This window comes from Ictalurus furcatus, chromosome 10 (genome assembly GCF_023375685.1).
Source record: "Ictalurus furcatus strain D&B chromosome 10, Billie_1.0, whole genome shotgun sequence".
Classification (NCBI taxonomy): Eukaryota; Metazoa; Chordata; class Actinopteri; order Siluriformes; family Ictaluridae; genus Ictalurus; species Ictalurus furcatus.
In genome coordinates, this window is record NC_071264.1 from 9,904,481 (window position 1) to 9,923,346 (window position 18,866).

General features: G+C 38.4%; 2 protein-coding genes across 2 annotated transcripts; one reads left to right on the forward strand and one right to left on the reverse strand.

Annotated features, from left to right (window-relative positions):
* Nucleotides 1-2,627: 2,627 nt before the first annotated feature.
* Nucleotides 2,628-8,689, forward strand: gamt (guanidinoacetate N-methyltransferase). The gene is made up of 6 exons (XM_053635084.1): nucleotides 2,628-3,213; nucleotides 6,670-6,815; nucleotides 6,917-6,980; nucleotides 7,071-7,138; nucleotides 8,170-8,280; nucleotides 8,371-8,689. Exons 1-6 carry the CDS (start codon nucleotides 3,039-3,041, stop codon nucleotides 8,509-8,511), a joined length of 705 nt encoding a protein of 234 aa, XP_053491059.1. The 5' UTR covers nucleotides 2,628-3,038; the 3' UTR covers nucleotides 8,512-8,689.
* A 1,433-nt stretch (nucleotides 8,690-10,122) lies between these two features.
* On the reverse strand, nucleotides 10,123-17,473 carry ndufs7 (NADH:ubiquinone oxidoreductase core subunit S7). The gene is made up of 8 exons (XM_053635083.1): nucleotides 17,414-17,473; nucleotides 15,446-15,482; nucleotides 15,219-15,287; nucleotides 14,737-14,854; nucleotides 14,473-14,652; nucleotides 12,198-12,244; nucleotides 10,543-10,631; nucleotides 10,123-10,353 (listed from the first exon to the last, which is right to left on the reverse strand). The coding sequence occupies exons 1-8, from the start codon at nucleotides 17,427-17,429 to the stop codon at nucleotides 10,256-10,258; spliced, it is 654 nt and encodes a 217-aa protein (XP_053491058.1). The 5' UTR covers nucleotides 17,430-17,473; the 3' UTR covers nucleotides 10,123-10,255.
* Between the last annotated feature and the right edge of the window lie 1,393 nt (nucleotides 17,474-18,866).

An 18,866-nucleotide genomic window follows, 5' to 3' on the forward strand; every position in this document is an offset into this window, starting at 1 on the left:
CAACGTTTAGGTAGGTGGTACGTGTGAAAATAACATCCACATAAATGCAAGAGCACTGTCCAGAGCATCACACTGCCTCCATCGTCATGCCTTCTTCCCATAATGCATCCTGGTGCCATCTCTTCCCCAGGTAAGAGACACACAAAATAATCACATAATAACTTTATGTTATTAAAGCCGTCCACATGATGTAAAAGAAAACGTGATTCATCAGACCAGGCCACCTTCTTCCATTGCTCCATGGTCCAGTTCTGATGCTCACATGCTCATTGTAGGTGCTTTCGGTGGTGGACAGGGCTCAGCATGGGCTCTCTGTACAGTCTGTAGCTACGCAACTCCATACACTGCAAGCTGCGATGCACTGTATGTTCTAACAAGTTTCTATCATAGCCAGCATTAACGTTTTCAATTTTTGTTACAATAGCTCTTTTGTGGGATTGAACCAGATGAGCTAGCCTTCACTCCCCACACGTATCCATAAGCCTTGGGTGCCATGACACTGTCCACCGTTCACCCGTTGTCCTTCCTTAGACCACTTTTGGTAAGTACTAACCACTGCATACTAGGAACACCCCACAAGACCTGCTGTTTTGGAGATGCTCTGACCCAGTTGTCTAGCCATCAGAGTTTGGCCCTTATCAAAGTTGTTCAGATCCTTACGCTTGCCCATTTTTCCTGCATCCAACACATCACCTTCGAGAACTGACTGCTCACTTGTTGCCTAATATTTCCCACACCTTAACAGATGCCATTGTAACGAGATAATCAATGTTATTCACGTCACCTGTCAATGGTTTTAATGTTATGGCTGATTGGTGTTTTGTTTTTTGTTTTTTTGTTTTTAAAGTGGCTTCTGCCACTGTAAATCACAGTTAGTGTTTCTTAGCATAGTAGTTCCTGTGTTTGGTTAGGAACTGTTTCTGCTTCATATCTCTGATGGTAAGAGAAGAGGTTAATTAATCTCAACATCAGCTGACAGATGGCATTGGTTTTAGAGCTGAACACTTGGGTTTCAGCATTTCACACTGCAGTGTACACTGGATTTTTGATTTATTCAAATAATTTACAACTTTTCTAGGTTTCTCTCTGAGTCAAGGCAGACTGAGCAATTGATGGATTGGATAGAACAGGATAGAACAAACTGTCTGCTCAAAACTATTGATCTGCTGCAAGGCTGAAGATCTTATGTCTGAAAGAGAAATGGCTTTAATCCATCTCAGGCTACCTAAAGAAGAAGGGTCTGTCTGCAGACAGGTAGGTGTCTTTAAGCCCATATATGGATTCAGATCATGCTCTTGCAATATTTCTGGGTAGTTTTATGATCAGAGTTACAAAGGTTTTCTGACACACCTTTACTGCTATGGCACGCACGCACATACATACATGCATACATACATACATACATACATACAACCCCAATTCCAAAAAAGTTGGGACGCTGTGTAAAATGTAAATTAAAAACAGAATCCCATGACTTGCAAATCCCATAAACCCATATGTTATTCACAATGGAACATAGAAAACATAAAATGTTTAAACTGAGGAAATGTGCCAAATTTTTAATTTGATGGCCGCAACACGTCTCAAAAAAGTTGGGACGGGGCAACAAAAGGCTGGAAAAGTAAGTGTTAGTAAAAAGAAACATCTGGAGGAACATTTTGTAACTAATTAGGTTAATTGGCAACAGGTCAGTAACATGATTAAGTATAAAAAGAGTATCTTATAGAGGCAGAGTCTCTCAGAAGTAAAGATGAGATGGAATGGATGGAAGCATATGTTGCTATAAAACCTGTAGTATCCAGGGTAACTTCTAAGCAACTAAAGGCCTCTCTCACATTGGCTAATGTTAATGATCTTGAGTCCAAGAACAGGAGAACACTGAACAACAATGGTGTGCATGGCGGGGTTGCAAGGAGCAAGTCACTGCGCTCCAAAGCAAACATAACAAAAGTCATAAGATTCAATCAATATACCCAATAAACAGTAGGCTATATTATTATAAAGGAATATTACACTACCTATGTGTTTTTACACTGTGTAAATTTAATGAAACAAACTTCACAAGAAGTTATAAGATATTGTGAAGTTGCCTAATTTTGGAGCCTAAAATCCACAGGTAGGCTAACTTAGGCTCTCTAATAAACCAAAGATATTGATCTCAGTAAAATTAAACTTAAGTCAGAGCAGTTTATGGAAGAATATTCAAAGATAACAACATCCACCCATCTATTTTCTGTACTGCTTAGCAGAACAGGATAACACAACAGAAAAAAAAATCAATAAAAATGTATGTATTAGACATGTAGCATTTTGATATGTTGTGTTAATAATATGACACATTTCCTCAAAGTTAACCTCAGTCAAATTCTGAACCAGGTTACAGCGCTGTTTACGAATATCATTTACAATCTATGAAATGCTCCTGTTCATGCTAGTTCATATTAGCCATCTAGCTAAAATTGCCAATGACTTCCTTCTTCCGTCCACAGAAGACACGCCCATATTTCCATTTATGGTCTTAAGCACTCTCCAATAAGCGCTGCCCTTATTTCAATATGCACTCAAAGACCAGCATTCTGTGGCCTGCACTTTGTAGACAGCTTTTTCTCAGGTCCAGAGGTCATTCTAGTGTGCCAAATGTCTATTTCTGACGTTTAGTACTGTAGGAAGACTATGTTTGGACGTAGTCTCGGAGTGACTCCTCGGCGGAAGGATACTAAACTGGAGTGATCACGTATAGTTCGATGTAACACGGCTCCACGTGAAAGTTACAGCTGTTCTCTTGACATTGTGAACGTGCTGCTCCAGCTGTCATAGTAATGTGACCGCCTCCTTCTTGCTCCTTATCACAGTGGCCCAGTTAAAAGTGCAGATTATTGTACAGCCTCCTGCGGAATCAGCACTTCTTTCAATATATAGGACTGGAAGCAAAGACAGCTTTCTCTTTTTCAGCCATCGTGCCTGGACACATCACGTCTGCTCCTCCCCCCACCACAAAAAAAAACAACAACAACAACTAATAGTATTAAATAGTAGCAATGACCACCGCACAGCCGATTTTCTCCAAAGGAGAGAACTGCAAGCAAGGCTGGAACGACGCGAGCGCCGATTACAATGAGTCCGACACACACCTCGAGATTTTGGGGAAACCTGTCATGGAGCGCTGGGAGACTCCATACATGCACTCTCTCGCAACCGTCGCAGCGTCTAAAGGTAAATGCATAAAAAAAAATAAATTATGTTAATGCAACCCACACATAATGGAATTATTTTTTTACCAACACGCACATAACATGCACACACTGAAAACTTGACATACAGTTTGGAAATTGGCAATCTAACAACATGCTTGTGCATAATGAGACCTGTAACATGTAAAGCAAGTTTGAACTAACATTGTCCCTAATTTCCCCTCATGCACACTTATGCAGTGAGACACACAACGCCTGAATCAAAATGAACGATCCTACAGGTTAAAGGTTGCTTCCATATGTTCAACAGTAGCTCTGAAAACTTTCAAACCAGCAGCATTTCACAAACCTCCAAACATCATCCAGCTGTGCAAATATTAGGTTTTTTATTCACGTGTACAATAATAGTTTGGCAATATTACTGCAGCATTAGAAGTTTTTATTCTGCGTATTACTTTACGCAGACAGCACACATTCTTACCAAGCTGACATTATCTATCTATCTATCTATCTATCTATCTATCCATCTACATATATTATATTATATTATATTATATTATACTATACTACACACAAGCGACTTGTTTTTGAGATTAAGGTTTGGATTAAACTCATTCAATTCAAGTGACCAGCCAAGCAGGCTAATACATATAAACATTTTATTAAAATATCTGTAAATATAATAACTTTGAAAATGATAGGTTGTCATTTCCAGCACTGTAACAAAGAATTAAAAAAAAAATAATCAGGGGTCCTAAGGTGTCCCAGAACTCTGTGCTGGAAATGACAGGCACTCAATATACCGATTAAAAAAAAAAAAAAGGCCTATCAGCAATCAAAGAAATAAAATCACACACATTTAAATGGTTTTCTACCTACCAAATGAATACTCATACTTTTCACAATTAACCTAAAAGAGAAAGTTCAACATTTACATGTAGAAATACTTAAAATATTTTCACTATTAAATGGTAATCTATTTTGTTTTCTATAACATCTTTGTGAAGTATTGCAGTACAGACCCTATAATCACATTCAAACCCTGACTGAGGGGCTGTAGGGTCGCTGCTTACTGTTTCATGTGTCTATTTTTATCCTTCTCTGAAATACCATGGGTACACTACCCCTCGTGTAGTGTTTCTCATGTCCACTTCTAACTTGGTTTGAGGCCTTACAGTCAAGCAATCAATCATATAGAATCATATCATTCAGTACCCGTGATCAATAAGTAGCAGTAATTCAATTCAATTAAATTTTATTTGTATAGTGCTTTTAACAATGGATATTGTCTCAAAACAGCTTTACAGAAATATATAAACACAGGATACAGACTTTAAGTGTGTGAATTTATCCCTATTGAGCGAGCCGGTGGCAACGGTGGCAAGGAAAAACTCCCTGAGATGATATGAGGAAGAAACCTTGAGAGGAACCAGACTCAGAAGGGAACCCATCCTCATCTGGGTAACAATGGATAGTGTAAAAGTAAAGGAAAGTTCATTATGGTTTGTACATGAAGTCTGATTATGAGAGCTCTATCCAGAAGTAGGACATCAGGCAGGTCCCTTAGCAGAAAGGGTCAGGATCACTGGCATCTCCATAAAATCATGTGTGGCTCGACAGAAGGAGAATGGGCGAGGGAGGTAAAGAGAGTGTGAGATTGTTAGGTATCCTTACTATCCCGTAATGGATAAGACTGTTTACTTTACGTAAAAGAAAGTCTATTCATGGTAGGCTTGAGTAAACAAACATGTTTTCAGCCTGGACTTAAACACTGAGACTGTGTCTGAATCCCGAACACTAATTGAAAGACTGTTCCATAACTGTGGGGCTTTGTAAGAGAAAGCTCTTCCCCCTGCTGTGGCCTTCACTATTTGAGGTTCCAACAAATAGCCTGCACCTTTTGATCTAAATAGGTGTGGCGGATAATAGAAGACCAAAAGTTCGCTCAGGTTCTGTGGCACGAGACTGTTTAGTGCTTTATAGGTTAGTAGTAATATTTTATAATCAATGCGAAATTTTACTGGGAGCCAATGCAGCGTTGATAAGATTGGGGTGATTTGAACCATATCTTCTGGTTCTAGTAAGGACTCTTGCAGCTGTATTCTTGACTAACTGGAGCTTGTTTATGCTCCTACTGGAACATCCAGACAGTAAGGCATTACAATAATCTAGTCTAGAGGTGACAAAAGCATGAACTAATACTTCTGCATCTTGTAGTGACAATATATTTCTTATCTTAGAAATATTTCTGAGATGAAAGAAGGCTATCCTAGTAATATTATCTACATGAGCGTCAAATGAAAGACTGGAGTCAATAATCACACCAAGGTCTTTTACTTCTGCACATGATGAAACAAAGTCCATCCAGAGTTACTGTGTGATCAGAAAGATTACTTCTAGCTACATGCTGTACTAGTACAAGTACTTCTGTCTTATCAGAATTAAGTAAAATGAAGTTAATAAACATCCAATGTCTAATGTCCTTTACATATTCCTCAACTTTACTAAGCTGCTGTCTGTCCTCTGGCTTCGCTGAAACATACAGCTGTGTATCATCAGCATAACAGTGGAAGCTAATTCCATGTTTACAAATAATTTGACCTAGAGGTAGCATATATTAAGTAAAAAGTAGCAGGCCTAAAACAGAATCTTGTGGAACACCAAATTTAACCTCAGTATGCATGGAGAAATCTCCATTTACATCTATGAACTGATAACGAAAGGTCAAATAAGACCTGAGCCAGGAGAGGACTGTTCCCTTAATGCCAACAACATTTTCTAATCTGCCAAGGAGAATAGGACGATCTATAGTATCAAAAGCTGCAATAAGGTCAAGTAACACAAGCAACGAGACACAACCCTGATCAGAGGTCAGTAGTAGGTCGTTTACTACTTTAACTAACGCTGTCTCGGTGCTGTGATGAGGCCTGAACCCCGACTGATGCATTTCATGAATGTTGTTCCTATGTAGGTACGAGCATAGCTGCTGTGCTAGAACCTTTTCGAAGATCTTGGAGATGAAGGGGAAATTTGATATTGGCCTATAGCTGGACAATTGACAGGGGTCAAGGTCAGGTTTTTTAATCAGGGGTTTGGTAACTGCTAGTTTAAATGATTTAGGTACATAGCCAGTGCTAAGGGAGGAATCGATTATTTTTAATTACTCCAGGACAAATCAGTTTAAAAAAACATGTAGGTCATTTTGTAGAATTTTGCTGAAGAGATTAATGAAGTTAGTTCGGTCACTCTAAAGGGAGTAAAACATTCTAATCATTGATCAGATATTGTTATATTATCATCTACAGGGTTAGTTATAAAACTGTCTGGTTTTAAATCGATAGTCTGAATTTCACATCTAATATTTTCAACTCTACCAATGAAAACATTCATTAAATTTTTGCTGCTATATAATGATTGTGATCATTTCCTATGATAAGTTATTCTATTAATGTAACCCTTCTTATGTTCTGCTGTGTAGGTGGACGTGTCCTTGAGATTGGCTTTGGCATGGCTATAGCTGCTACTAAAATTGAATCTTTTCCTATCGAGGAACACTGGATCATTGAGTGCAATGATGGTGTGTACCAGAGGTTGCAAGAATGGGCCAAGTCTCAACCACACAAGGTAAAACAAAAGATTAATTCTTTGCACATTTAATTCATTTTATCACCGAGTGGCAGTAGTTTTAATACTTTTTTTTTTTTTTATTTTGTTCACCCATACAGATTGTTCCTCTTAAAGGCCTGTGGGAAGACGTGGTTCCCACCCTCCCTGATGGTCACTTTGATGGTTAGAGAAATGACAATCACAGTGTACCTCCTGAAATCCATCAAATTATAGTTGGAGTAAAAGAAGTGCTTATATGCAATTTTGTTACAGGAATCCTTTATGACACATATCCCTTGTCAGAAGAAACCTGGCACACTCACCAGTTTAACTTCATTAAGGTATGGTGATAAAGTATGCTAGACACCTATAAAGATGGACAAGTTCAGCAGTGGCTCATTACCATAGAGTTTGGGTGGGCAATAACGCAGCCTCAAAAAAAAAAAGTCAAGAGGTTATCACACTTGATTTGCTATAATCTACTATCTTGTACATTTTTGGAAAACCCTGTAACAATTGAGAGTTAACAACATAGTCATTCAGTATACAGTCTAGCAGCTCTAGTTTGTATCAGCAAAATTTACAGCCCAACTACATCTCAAAAACTACAAAAAAAACAAACTTGAAAGTATCCCAAAAAAGGGAGACATGTTTCCTTTACCTGTGGAAACAAAATCATTTTGATGTACCCGCATTTTTGTTGTACAGATATTATCTACTACATAATCCCTATTTCATTCTCCTAATCCTTGCAATATATCTTACAATAGAAATACTTCTGTACATCATACACACTGTCTGCACTTGCATTTTGCCATTGTTTGTGGAAATGTATTAGTTTTTATTTCCAAATATTTGCTATAAAATAATATTCTCTGGAGCTGCAAATAGTTTTTAAAGTAGCTCAATTTAGCAACCATACCATTAAGTGTTCTATGTGCTGATCGTCCTCCACTGAAATTGTTCATACAGTGAGCATGGGGAAGTGTGAATTCTGTCCCAATGGTCCTCTATTAGCGCTCGTTGCAGTTCCTATTTTTGACCACTAGGTGTAATGAACTTAATTGCTCTTAATGGGGCGCTGAGCGTGTAGCCGCACGATTGAGTAACTTCTAGAAACGTGAGCAAATCGAAGAAACATTGGCTTATCTGTCAAATAGCAACACTTGAAATTATTCATTCGAAAGATGCAATTCAGCAGAATTCAAAATGTATGGAGTTGTAAATAAGGACTTTACAAAGATTAACATTCTCTGCTTCATTTCCCCCTATGGACGAGCAATCACTACACAAATGTGAGATGACATATTGCTGTTTTCCCACTTTTATCATTTCCCCCCCCCCTCCCCCTCATCGTTTAAACATGTCCCAGGCCCATGCTAAGAGGCTTCTGAAGTCTGGTGGTGTCCTCACCTACTGCAATCTCACCTCCTGGGGCGAGCTGCTCAAGTCCAAATATGACAACATAGACAAAATGTTCCAGGTGTGTACTCTGTACCCGGTGAATTCATATTAAATCTCACACACTACACGGACAAGAGAATTACCAAGAGTGTGCGTGCTTCTTTTTCAGGAAACGCAGGTGCCTCAGCTGCTAGAGGCTGGATTCAAAAAGGAGAATATCAGCACCACGCTGATGGACATCAATCCACCAAGTGAATGCAAATACTATTCCTTCAACAAGATGATTACACCAACTATACTTAAAGAATAAGCTACACGCCCAAGTTGCCTGCATACATACCTGTCTACTGTGCTTTTTATGTCTTAGAATTTTTTTTTAATGCTACCTGTTTTATAGGGGGAAAAAATAATTTTGCATAATTGAAATTCTATGGTGGGAGTCATGGAATGTGTATAAATATTCATGCAAATAAAAGCACAAGACTGTATTATTATTATTATAATCAAAGTATTATTTCTGAATAATAAATTCCATGTCTTCTAATAATAATACCATGATTTTACATAGGTCTGCAGCATGTTTACAAATCTGGCACGAAGTCCATAATCTCTCAAGGCTGTACATTAACAGAGCTACATGTAGCCATTGCCAATTAGTCTGGAACATGAAACTGGTTCTAAAATCTGACTTTATAATCACAAAAATGGCTTTCAGAATAAATGAGCATCTTGAAGGCAGTCAGTTCCTCCTCATAAGGAGGGAAAAAAAGAGGTCAGTGTTTTGAGGTACTGAGTGCTTTTAAGCATTTGAAGAAAAACATGCCCATTTGGACATCGAAACTGGTGGTGAAACACAGCAACAACAAAGAAGACCCATGTAATGATTTTCCACTGGACGGAGTGGCACAACCCGACTCAGTCATGCTCCAGGTTGCCTCCATTTCCACCACCAAGCGAGCCGTGCTGTATTTAAGTTGATTGTTCAAACGGTCACTCAGACTTACTGATTAATGACTCTGGCTGGAATTGGCACAAAAATATTCACTGATTCAACAGATTAGTGTCCTTTTTCTGGCACGTTTAAAGAGACCAGCCATTTAAACAATGTAAGCAGTTTTCATCATCTTTTTTTATTTTACTCTCAGTAACATTTTCTGGTCACTATCTAGATCAATCAATTTTTTTTTTCTGATCCAAGTAAAAGCCATGAACTTGTGGTGTGGGCAAATTTAAAATGCTTCGAATTCACTTTGTTTGTGCCCTACATAGGACATAACATAATGGAACTGAACATAATACCTAGTTCCCTCACAAATAGTACCGAAGGATATTTGAGATTCAGCCGCAGAAAACGTATGATGGTGTTTTAACATCGTCTAGTAAAGTTTGTACTCCAACTCCTCTGTATTTTCAATAAAGATAAAAATATTGGCATGTGATGAGAGATAGCTGGCTACTGGGTAGGAACTGGCAAATTGGGAGAAGACTTTATTTTAAAAGTTACTTTAAAAAAAAAAGTATTCACATACTGTGTTTGGTTATGTGGGCAGCCATAAAATACAAGTTAATTTATGTTTATTTAACATTAGTCACATTTGTGTTATGGGTCATGCACTGCCAGAATATGCACCACAAGCATCAGATCAAACCTATTTACCTAGCTTTTTTTTCCAAAATCATTTATCTGAATTGTGTAACACGTGTAGTATTTTACTACATGTGCATATCAAATCACCACCTGATAACCTTCAGCAAAACACCAACTTTCACAGGCTGTTATGAGATGGGAAAGCAATGCATGCAATATGGATGGTGCAACTAATTTGGCAGAGTGTAATGGCCAAGCTGTCATATCTCTTTCTGTTGTTTGGGATTTTAGACTGTACCCACGTTTTAAGAAAAGCATTGAAGGTCATTAGCGTACAATTGAGAGTCCTTTATTGTAACCGTAAAGAGGAGGAGATTGAGCTGAACCACAAGCAGCTCCTGACAGCCTTCCAAGTACAACAAATTAATTTAAAACATTTACAACAGATCACTCATGATAGTACATCTCATTTGCGATACCAAATTCTCATTTTCTTTTCCCGCTTAATTTTCCTCTGTAACTGCAAAGTTCCATAAAGCAGAGCCTCGGCAGTTGGAGGACAGCCTTTGAGAGAAAAGATACACACACACACACACACACACACACATCAGGTTATGTTTTAAACTGTTAATTACTTACTTTGATTTTTAATACAAGTAGACATGATTGCAGAAGAATGTAAAATTTAATTCAAAAAGTGTGTTATACTGAAATGTTTCATTTAAAAGGCTTAAAATGATTTGTGACACTTACCTGGAACATAAATGTCCACAGGGACAATTCTGTCACAGCCTCTGACCACCGAGTAGGAATAGTGATAGTATCCTCCACCATTAGCACAACTAGAAACAGCAAAAAAATAAAAAAGACTCGCATCATATCCTAGAAAAATTCTACCACTGACTTTAGAAGCCATCACTAAAATACCATAGTGATAAACGTCACTCCCTTCCTCAGCGATTATGGAGTAAAAATGCTTTTATCTGGGTGTATATCACATTGCAAAATTATATGAAAGTTTGCTTCACATCGCCTTTCATATGCATAAGCGCAGAGACAACATTAGCTATTCTGGATGATGCACTGGGTGTAAAGTGGAGCAGTGTGTGTAAGTGGGGCAGAAAGTGTGTAAAGGACTGCTTTTACCCCAGAGACAAGAAAATGTCTATATTCATTTCACATACAAAAGTATAGTGAAACAATGAGAATTATAAACACTACACCACAGTGGTGCTAAATACTTGAATCTGATTGGCCAGAAGGTGTAAACTGAATTTTTTTTACAGCTGCTCTGACAGTAGTGTGCAAATCCCAAGTTGACGTGAATACATTCATTTTATAATGTTATTGTTTCTATAGAAACAACTCATTTACTGGGACCTGTATGGCAGACAGAAGTGATATTTATGAAGAAATATGTTGCTATGTAGCAGTGTATACGTGTTGCTCTGGTTAAGCTTTGTTTCCACCACGGGAAAGTCGTTTTCAAATTTCTAAGTTACCTTATGCGGAATATTTTCCATTGTATTATGTTCAATAGAGAGAAAAAGGGAAAGGAAAAGAAAAAAAAAGAAGCGGTGTATAGCCGTTTATAGATACTATAATGGAACTAACATGTTTTCGTAGATGTTAAATGTACTCATAAATGGATAAAAAGTATTATGTGGTGTTCTTTAATAAATAAACACAGCCAAACTGCTGTGTTATAAGTGAAATAAAACACTTTCCTCTGTAGAATATTAATCAGCCAGGGCAGTAACGGCCATCCACATCACACCAGCATGTCATTGCTAACTTTACTATAACTACATGCCCCATTGTCTTTTATTCATTACTTAACATGCACCGTTTAAATATTTTCCTCTTGTTGTTGTTATACTACTATTCCTATTGTTATCCTTCTTCTTATTCGTGATAATGAATTAATTATATCTACAAGAACCCAACTTTCTGGTTTCATAGTTTGGAAATGGTGGTATTCTAACTTGTACTTTTTAAAGCATCCTAGTTAATGCAGCACTAGACAGGAGGTGCACGCAAATGGCTTTAAATGGGACAGAAGCACGCAATCAAAGACATATGACGCAACTGCGCTCATCACTGAAAAACTCGCTCAGTGCTCAAGTAAAATTCAGTCTGCTCTGCTCCGGTCCAGCTTTAAAATATGCTTCACATTTGTGGTGCTGGTTTTCTGCATCAATAAATGAACATACATCATTTCAGACCATGTTGGATTTGCTGCATGTGTTGTTTTGTATAGACATGATAATTTACCTTAATTTATGCAAGTTATAGTTTAGCCAATTATACTAGAAGACTAACCCTGTGCTGCTATATTTTGGTTAAATAAACAGATTTTCCTTACATTTTAGCATTGGGTGAGCTGAGGGAGAAATATTTATCCTTACCTTCCCATAGAAATGACATATCTGGGCTCAGGCATCTGATCGTACACCTACGGCAACAAAAAGTGATTAAAAATGGTCTCGTAGCATCCCTACACAAATCAGTTAATAGGCAGAGGTGTGGCATGGGCAATTTTATTACACTCATTTGATTGTTCCATGTGTGACATTTTGAATAATGAAATCAAGAATACGATATTTATTATGTTACATCATGAAAAAAGTTTTACATGGTGTTCAGAAAGAACCGTCCCTGGAAATATTTTAATGTAACAAGGAACAATGGGCCTCATTTATCAGTCTTATATTTTTGCAAGCCAGAACAAACTAAAAAATTCCTCAAGATTTACATAAGCTTCAATCATGCTGATTTTCTTCATACTCATGTATGTACACTCACAGACCACTTTATTAGGAACACTATGCTGATACTGAGTAGGACCTCCCTGTGCTCTCAAAACAGCCTCAATTCTTCATGGTATGGATTCCACAAGATGTTGGAAACTTTCCTTTGAGATTCTGGTTCATGTTGACATGATTTTGCATCACACAATTCCAGATTGTAGATTTTTCAGCTGCACTTTCATGCTGTGAATCTCCCGTTCTCCCACATCCCACAGGTGATCTACTGGATTCAGATCCGGTGGCTGGGAAGACCACTGAAGAACACTGAACTCACTGTCATGTTCATGAAACCAGTTTGAGACGACTTTTGCTTTGTGACATGGTGCATTATCATGCTGGAAGTAGCCATTAGAAGATGGTGAATTGTGGGCATGAATGAATGCGCATGGTCAACAACAAAACTCAAATAGTCTGTGGTATTCAAGCGATGATTGATGGGTATTAACAGACCCAAAGTGTGCCAAGAAAACATTCCTCACACCATTACACCACCTCCACCAGTCTAGACTGTTGACACAAGGCAGGTTTTAGTCCATGGATTCATTCTGACCCTATCATCTGTGTGCCTCAGCTGAAATCGAGATTCATCAGACCAGGCTATGTTTTTCCAGTCTTCAACTGTCCAGTGTTGGTGAGTCTGTGCCCACTGCAGCCTCAGCTTTCTGTTCTTGGCTGACAGAAGTGGAACCCGACTTGGTCTTCTGCTGTTGTAGCCCATCCGTCTTAAGGTTTGACGTGTTGTGCATTCTGAGTTACTTTTCTGCTCACCACAATTGTACAGAGTGTTTATCTGAGTGTCTGTAGCCTTTCTGTCAGCTAGAACCAGTCTGGCCATTCTCCTTTGACCTCTTTCAACAACAATGTGTTTTCATCCACAGGACTGCCGCTCACTGGATTCTTTTTATTTATTGTGCAATTCTGAGTAAACTCTACACATGTATGAAAATCCAAGGAGATCAGCAGTTATAGAAATACTCAAACCAGCCCATCTGGCACTATCTATGCCACAGTCAAAATCACTGACATGACATTTTCCCCCATTCGGATGGTTGATGTGAACGTTACCTGAAGCTGCTGGCCCGTATCTGCATGACTTTATGCACTCCTGCCAACTGACTTGACTGTTTAGATAATTGCATGAATGAATAGGTGTACAGGTGTTCCTAATAAAGTGCTCAGTGAGTGTATGTAAATTTGCACAAACTCAGGAGCTCTTTTAGGATATGAACTTTTTTCTGAACTAACTGCATTTTCATGAATACCACATTTCTTGTGTAAATACTACTGTGAATGATTTATGAATAAATTTGTTTATATCCATATTTCAAATTACTCAGGATTAAGAGCCTGAACGATTGCATGATCCATCAGCACAGAAAAAGCTAGGAGCCATTGTCAACAATGCTGTTCATTGCTCCATTCTGGAAATGGCAGTCAGTCTGATGGGATAACATCTTGGAACTAATTACAAACATAACAGTGAGGAATGTCACCCCTCTAATCTATCAAAGATAGGTGATAAAATGAAATCGTAAGCTAAAAATATTTTACAATGCTGGTTTTTCATTTTAATAATTACCTAAGACATGCACCAGTTTACTATGATTGTGTACAGTGATTAATAACTACACAGAAGCAAAGCCTTTTCAGCATATTCAATATTTCAATTCAATTCATTATTTTCCTGGATTACTCTTCCTAAACATACACCAACATCTGGAGCAAATTTTAATTAGAGTGGAAAACTAATCATTTAACAAATGCTGATCTCTGCCAAACTGCCCTTTTTCATTTTTCCCTTTTCACACAGTAGAATGTGTATGAATACTTGTTCATACAGCCTTATGTAACAGTACTTATCACCACATCATACCTTGCGTAAAGCAGGGGCCATCTTGTTGGTGAGAGTTCCAGCGACGATCATGACGTCAGCCTGTCTAGGGCTGGCTCTGAACACAACTCCAAAGCGATCCATGTCATAGCGAGGTGCTGCCATGTGCATCATCTCCACAGCACAACAAGCCAAGCCAAAGGTCATGGGCCACAAGGAGCTCTAGATAACAGGCAGGAAAGTATCATAAATTATCATTCCTGTTAAATAAAACAAGAAAGTGAGCCAAAGACGAACGATTCTTACTCTGCGTGCCCAGTTCACCAGGTCATCGAGCTTGGTGATGACGTATTCACCTTTGCTGCTAACTGCTGAAGTGGGTTTCAATGCCACAGCAGTGCTTTTCTCTCTGAATGGAACCAGGCTGCAAATTGGACAGAAATCAGTGGTGGTTACAGTCCATACAGCTCCCCCAGCAGGTAATAAACTGAATTATTGCCAAACGTGTGTTTTCTAATCTTCCCCATATAGAAATGTACCCTCTGTGTCACCTCATTAAAAGCGCACACAGTGAAACAGAAGGGTTATGAACACAATCTATCTTTGATATGTTTTTTACCTAGACCAAATTTGCTTCAATTAAAATGTTTCCACTCATATTTTACATTTGAGATGAAGTTAATCATAAGCAGATATCCCCCCCCATAAGCTTTTTACCCATCTTTACCAAGGGTGCCAATAATTCTGGAGCTGCCTGCAAATCCACAATTTCCACAACCTTCCCATACCTGCTAGCTTCTGCATCCTTCGTGTTCTTGAGCAAAACTGTTTTCTGAGCAGCAAATGAGGAAAAGGGTCTGTAACAGAGATCAATGTTTAATTAGAATTTTTATAAATTAATTAAAAAAATATATATCACAGCATTTATCAAGCATATCAACATGATGCCAAATCAAGAGCATTAACTAGCGAAGCAGTCTGAATGGAGGTAATAAAGTCATTTGTCATGTCTCACCTTAGTGAAAAGGAGCCGAGTGTGGCAAGGCGAGGAGCTGAAAAACAGCGACATGACTGTTAACAACAGTAAAATGGATGCCAGCACTTTAAAAATCCCTCTGTGCCATAACATCATGCTAAATTGTTTGGGTGCAAAGTAACTAAACTTATTAACAACGTCACCTGCAGTTTTACAACTATGCATACAATGATCACATACTTAACCTACATTCTGAATTGGTACTGAATTTATTGATATGCCATGAGCATGTGTTAAATGTTAAAGGTTAAAATGACACAGATCTTCAATGTAAACACAGGACATAAATTGAGGCTACCATAATGCATCTGAATTCTTGTATAACTTTTGTATAAAAAAAAAGAGCCTGCAGAGAGTCAGCTCAGTTACTGCGAGAACATCAGTACTGAATAAGTACTGAGTATTATAAATACCCAGAGCTTTCAAAAAAAATAAAAGGGATTAAACGCATAACTTTCTGCACAATGCAGTTCTTATAAAACTAGAACCATCTACATGCTACCACAGACTACAAGTTATTCCAAGTTCTGAAACTATTAAATTTATTACCGACTCTATGACAGACAGAACAAGCTTTGCTGCACCACCTGTGCTAAACTTTTTTTCATTTTGGGGCAAATTTGTTTTAAATATATGGCCTTGTCAGTTCTTACTTACCAAGATTAGATTACAGTGCCTTCAAGTACTGTCAGAAATTTTGCAATTATCCATTCACCATCCACTTTATTAGGAACACCTGCACATTCATGCAGTTATCCCATCAGCCAATCAGGTGACAGCATCACGATGCAAAAAATTATGCAGATACAGATCAAGAGCTTCAGGTAATGTTTGCGTCAAACATCAGAATGAGGAAACAGTGTGATCTCTGTGATTTTGATCATGGCATGCTTGTTGGTACCAGATGCAGTGGTTTGAGTATTTCAGAAACTGCGGATCTCATGGGATTTTCACAAACAAAAGAGTTTATACAGAACCTTGCAAAAAAAAACATTGAGTGTGCGGCACTTCTGTGCGTGGAAACACCTTGTTGATGAGAGAGGTCAGAGGAAAACAGGTTTGAGCTGACAGGAAATCTATAGTAACTCAAATAATAATAAAAACTCTTTCAGAAAAGCATCTCAGAACACACAACACATCAAACTTTGAGGTGAATGAGCTACAACAGCAGAAGACTACGTCAGGTTCCACTCTCAGCCAAGAACAAGAATCTGAGAAAATCATGGCACAGACTCACCCAAACTGGACAGCTGAAGACCATGCCATGTCATGGTTAAAGTCACAGAGATGACACTTTTTCTTCATGCCGATGTTTGATGTGAACATTAACTGAAGCTCTTCACCTGTATCTGCATGATTTTATGCATCATGCTACTGCCACCTGATTGGCTGATTAGATAACTGCATAAACGAGCGGTTATGTTCCTAATAAAGTGGACGGTGAGCGTACATCGTAATAATTCTGCATGTTCTCACGCCGTCCACTTGAACAACACACACCACGTCGTAATCACGACCTCAGAACTCGTAGGAACTTTCCAGAAGGCACCATTATTACTGGATGTCACTATGAACTAATGCCGCGGAATGGCTTGTTTTTAGCTTTGTAGCTCAGAGTTATTTTGACCCCAAATGTTTTGCAATTGAAGAGAGACCGGAGTAAACAAATAGTAAAATGACATTATTTCAATATTCCCTATGAGAAGCAGGAAGGCATGTGGGAATCACCCACAGGTTTGGGAATGTTACATGTCACATTTGTAGCTTTGGTACACAACAAGGTCAGGGAACAAATGCTAAGGTAATGACGAGATGAACAAAACAACAGCCGAATTTAATCAGTAATTAGGCGGTAATGATTAACGACTTGTCATGCTATAGAGAGTAAAGTATGCAGCTCTGTTATTAAAACTAAAACATGAAAGATTCTCCTTTTGCGATACTCACCTACCAACGCCGCCATCTTTACAGAATACAACTTCCGGTGCTGCTTCTTCTCTAGTTGAGGGAATGGTGATAGGCGGATGTACGGGTCCACCTGCTGGATGCGACTTAAAACACTCCATTTTCTGAAGTAACTTGTGTGTATTATCGTTAACATTATAGAGGAATTTCACTGATCAGACTATGATTTAAATTAGATTCATCAGGTCCAATCAAAAGTTCAAATCATCAGAGTGATAAATGTTTTAATCCATCAAAGGCCTAATAATAATAATAATAATAATGAGAAACTCTCTCATAATAATGACTTAACATCTCGTAATAATGACAAACTTTCTCGTAACGTGGGCAAACTGGACAGATGTGGAAAAACAGCAGATGAAGGTGGAAAATGGCAGGAAAATTCAGACTAAGGCAGAAAAATGGGACAAACAGTGAACAAAGGAGGAAAAATGGCCAACAAAGGAAGTAAAACTGCAGACAAAGGCAAAAAAAATTATGAAAAAAAGGCAGAAAAATGACAGACAAAGCTGGACAAAGGCAGACAAACAGCGGAAAAACAGCAAACAAATGTGGACAGCCAACAGACAAAGTGGAATTTGGTCAAAACATGGACAAAAGGTGTAAAAATGGCAGATAAAGGTGAGAAAAAACTGTGGACAAACAGCAGAAAAACTGCGGAAACAGAGGACAAAGGTGGACAAAAGCAGCATAAATACAGACAAATTGCAGACAACGCCGAAAAATGGTGGACACAGTTGGAAGTATGGTGGACAAAAGCGGAAAAATGACAGTCAAAGGCAGACAAAAGTAGTACAAATGTTGAACCAATGGCAGAAAAAAGGCAGACAAATAGCTGGAGAAAATAAAACAGTAGACACAGGTAAAACAAAGGCTGATAAATAGTGGACAAAGGCAGACCAAAAAAAACAGACAATGGCAAACAAATCCAGACAAACAGTGAACAGGGGTAGAAAAATGATAGGCAACGGTGGACAAATGCAGGACAAACTGAACCAACAGCAGAAAAAAGGTGGGAAAACAATGGACAAGCGGCAGACAAAGGTGGAAAAACTGCAGACAAATGGAGAACAAAAAATTGATTGTCAGATGTGGAAGAATGGCAGAAAAAGGCAGACAAAGAGTGGACAAACAACAATCGGCAGAAAAACAGTAAAAATTACACACGAGCAGAAAAAAAGTGGACAAATGGTGAACGAAAGAGAAAAATGGTGGACGAAAGAGAGAAAAAGGCAGACAAGGGCAGAAAAATGGCAGGCAAATGGTGAACAAAAGCCCACAAACAAGCAAAGGCAGAAAAATAGCCTTTGTCCACTTTGCCCAGTCAAACCCAAAATGGTAGAAAAATGACACTAAGCCAGAAAAACAGTGGACAAAGGCAGAAAAATTCGTCAGAGGCAGCAAAATGGCCTTTGTCTGCTGTCTGCGTAGCAGT

Excerpts from the sequence above, each read along its gene's own strand:
- ndufs7 (XM_053635083.1), bottom strand. Across the intron at positions 14,855-15,218 it reads AAGGATGCAGAAGCTAGCAG|CCTGGTTCCATTCAGAGAGA; the intron begins GTATGGGAAGGT and ends TCCAATTTGCAG. Across the intron at positions 12,245-14,472 it reads TGGCCCCTGCTTTACGCAAG|GTGTACGATCAGATGCCTGA; the intron begins GTATGATGTGGT and ends TTGTTGCCGTAG.
- gamt (XM_053635084.1), top strand. The coding sequence starts at position 3,039 with ATGACCACCGCACAGCCGATTTTCTCCAAAGGAGAGAACTGCAAGCAA. Across the intron at positions 3,214-6,669 it reads AACCGTCGCAGCGTCTAAAG|GTGGACGTGTCCTTGAGATT; the intron begins GTAAATGCATAA and ends TCTGCTGTGTAG. Across the intron at positions 6,981-7,070 it reads CCCTGATGGTCACTTTGATG|GAATCCTTTATGACACATAT; the intron begins GTTAGAGAAATG and ends ATTTTGTTACAG.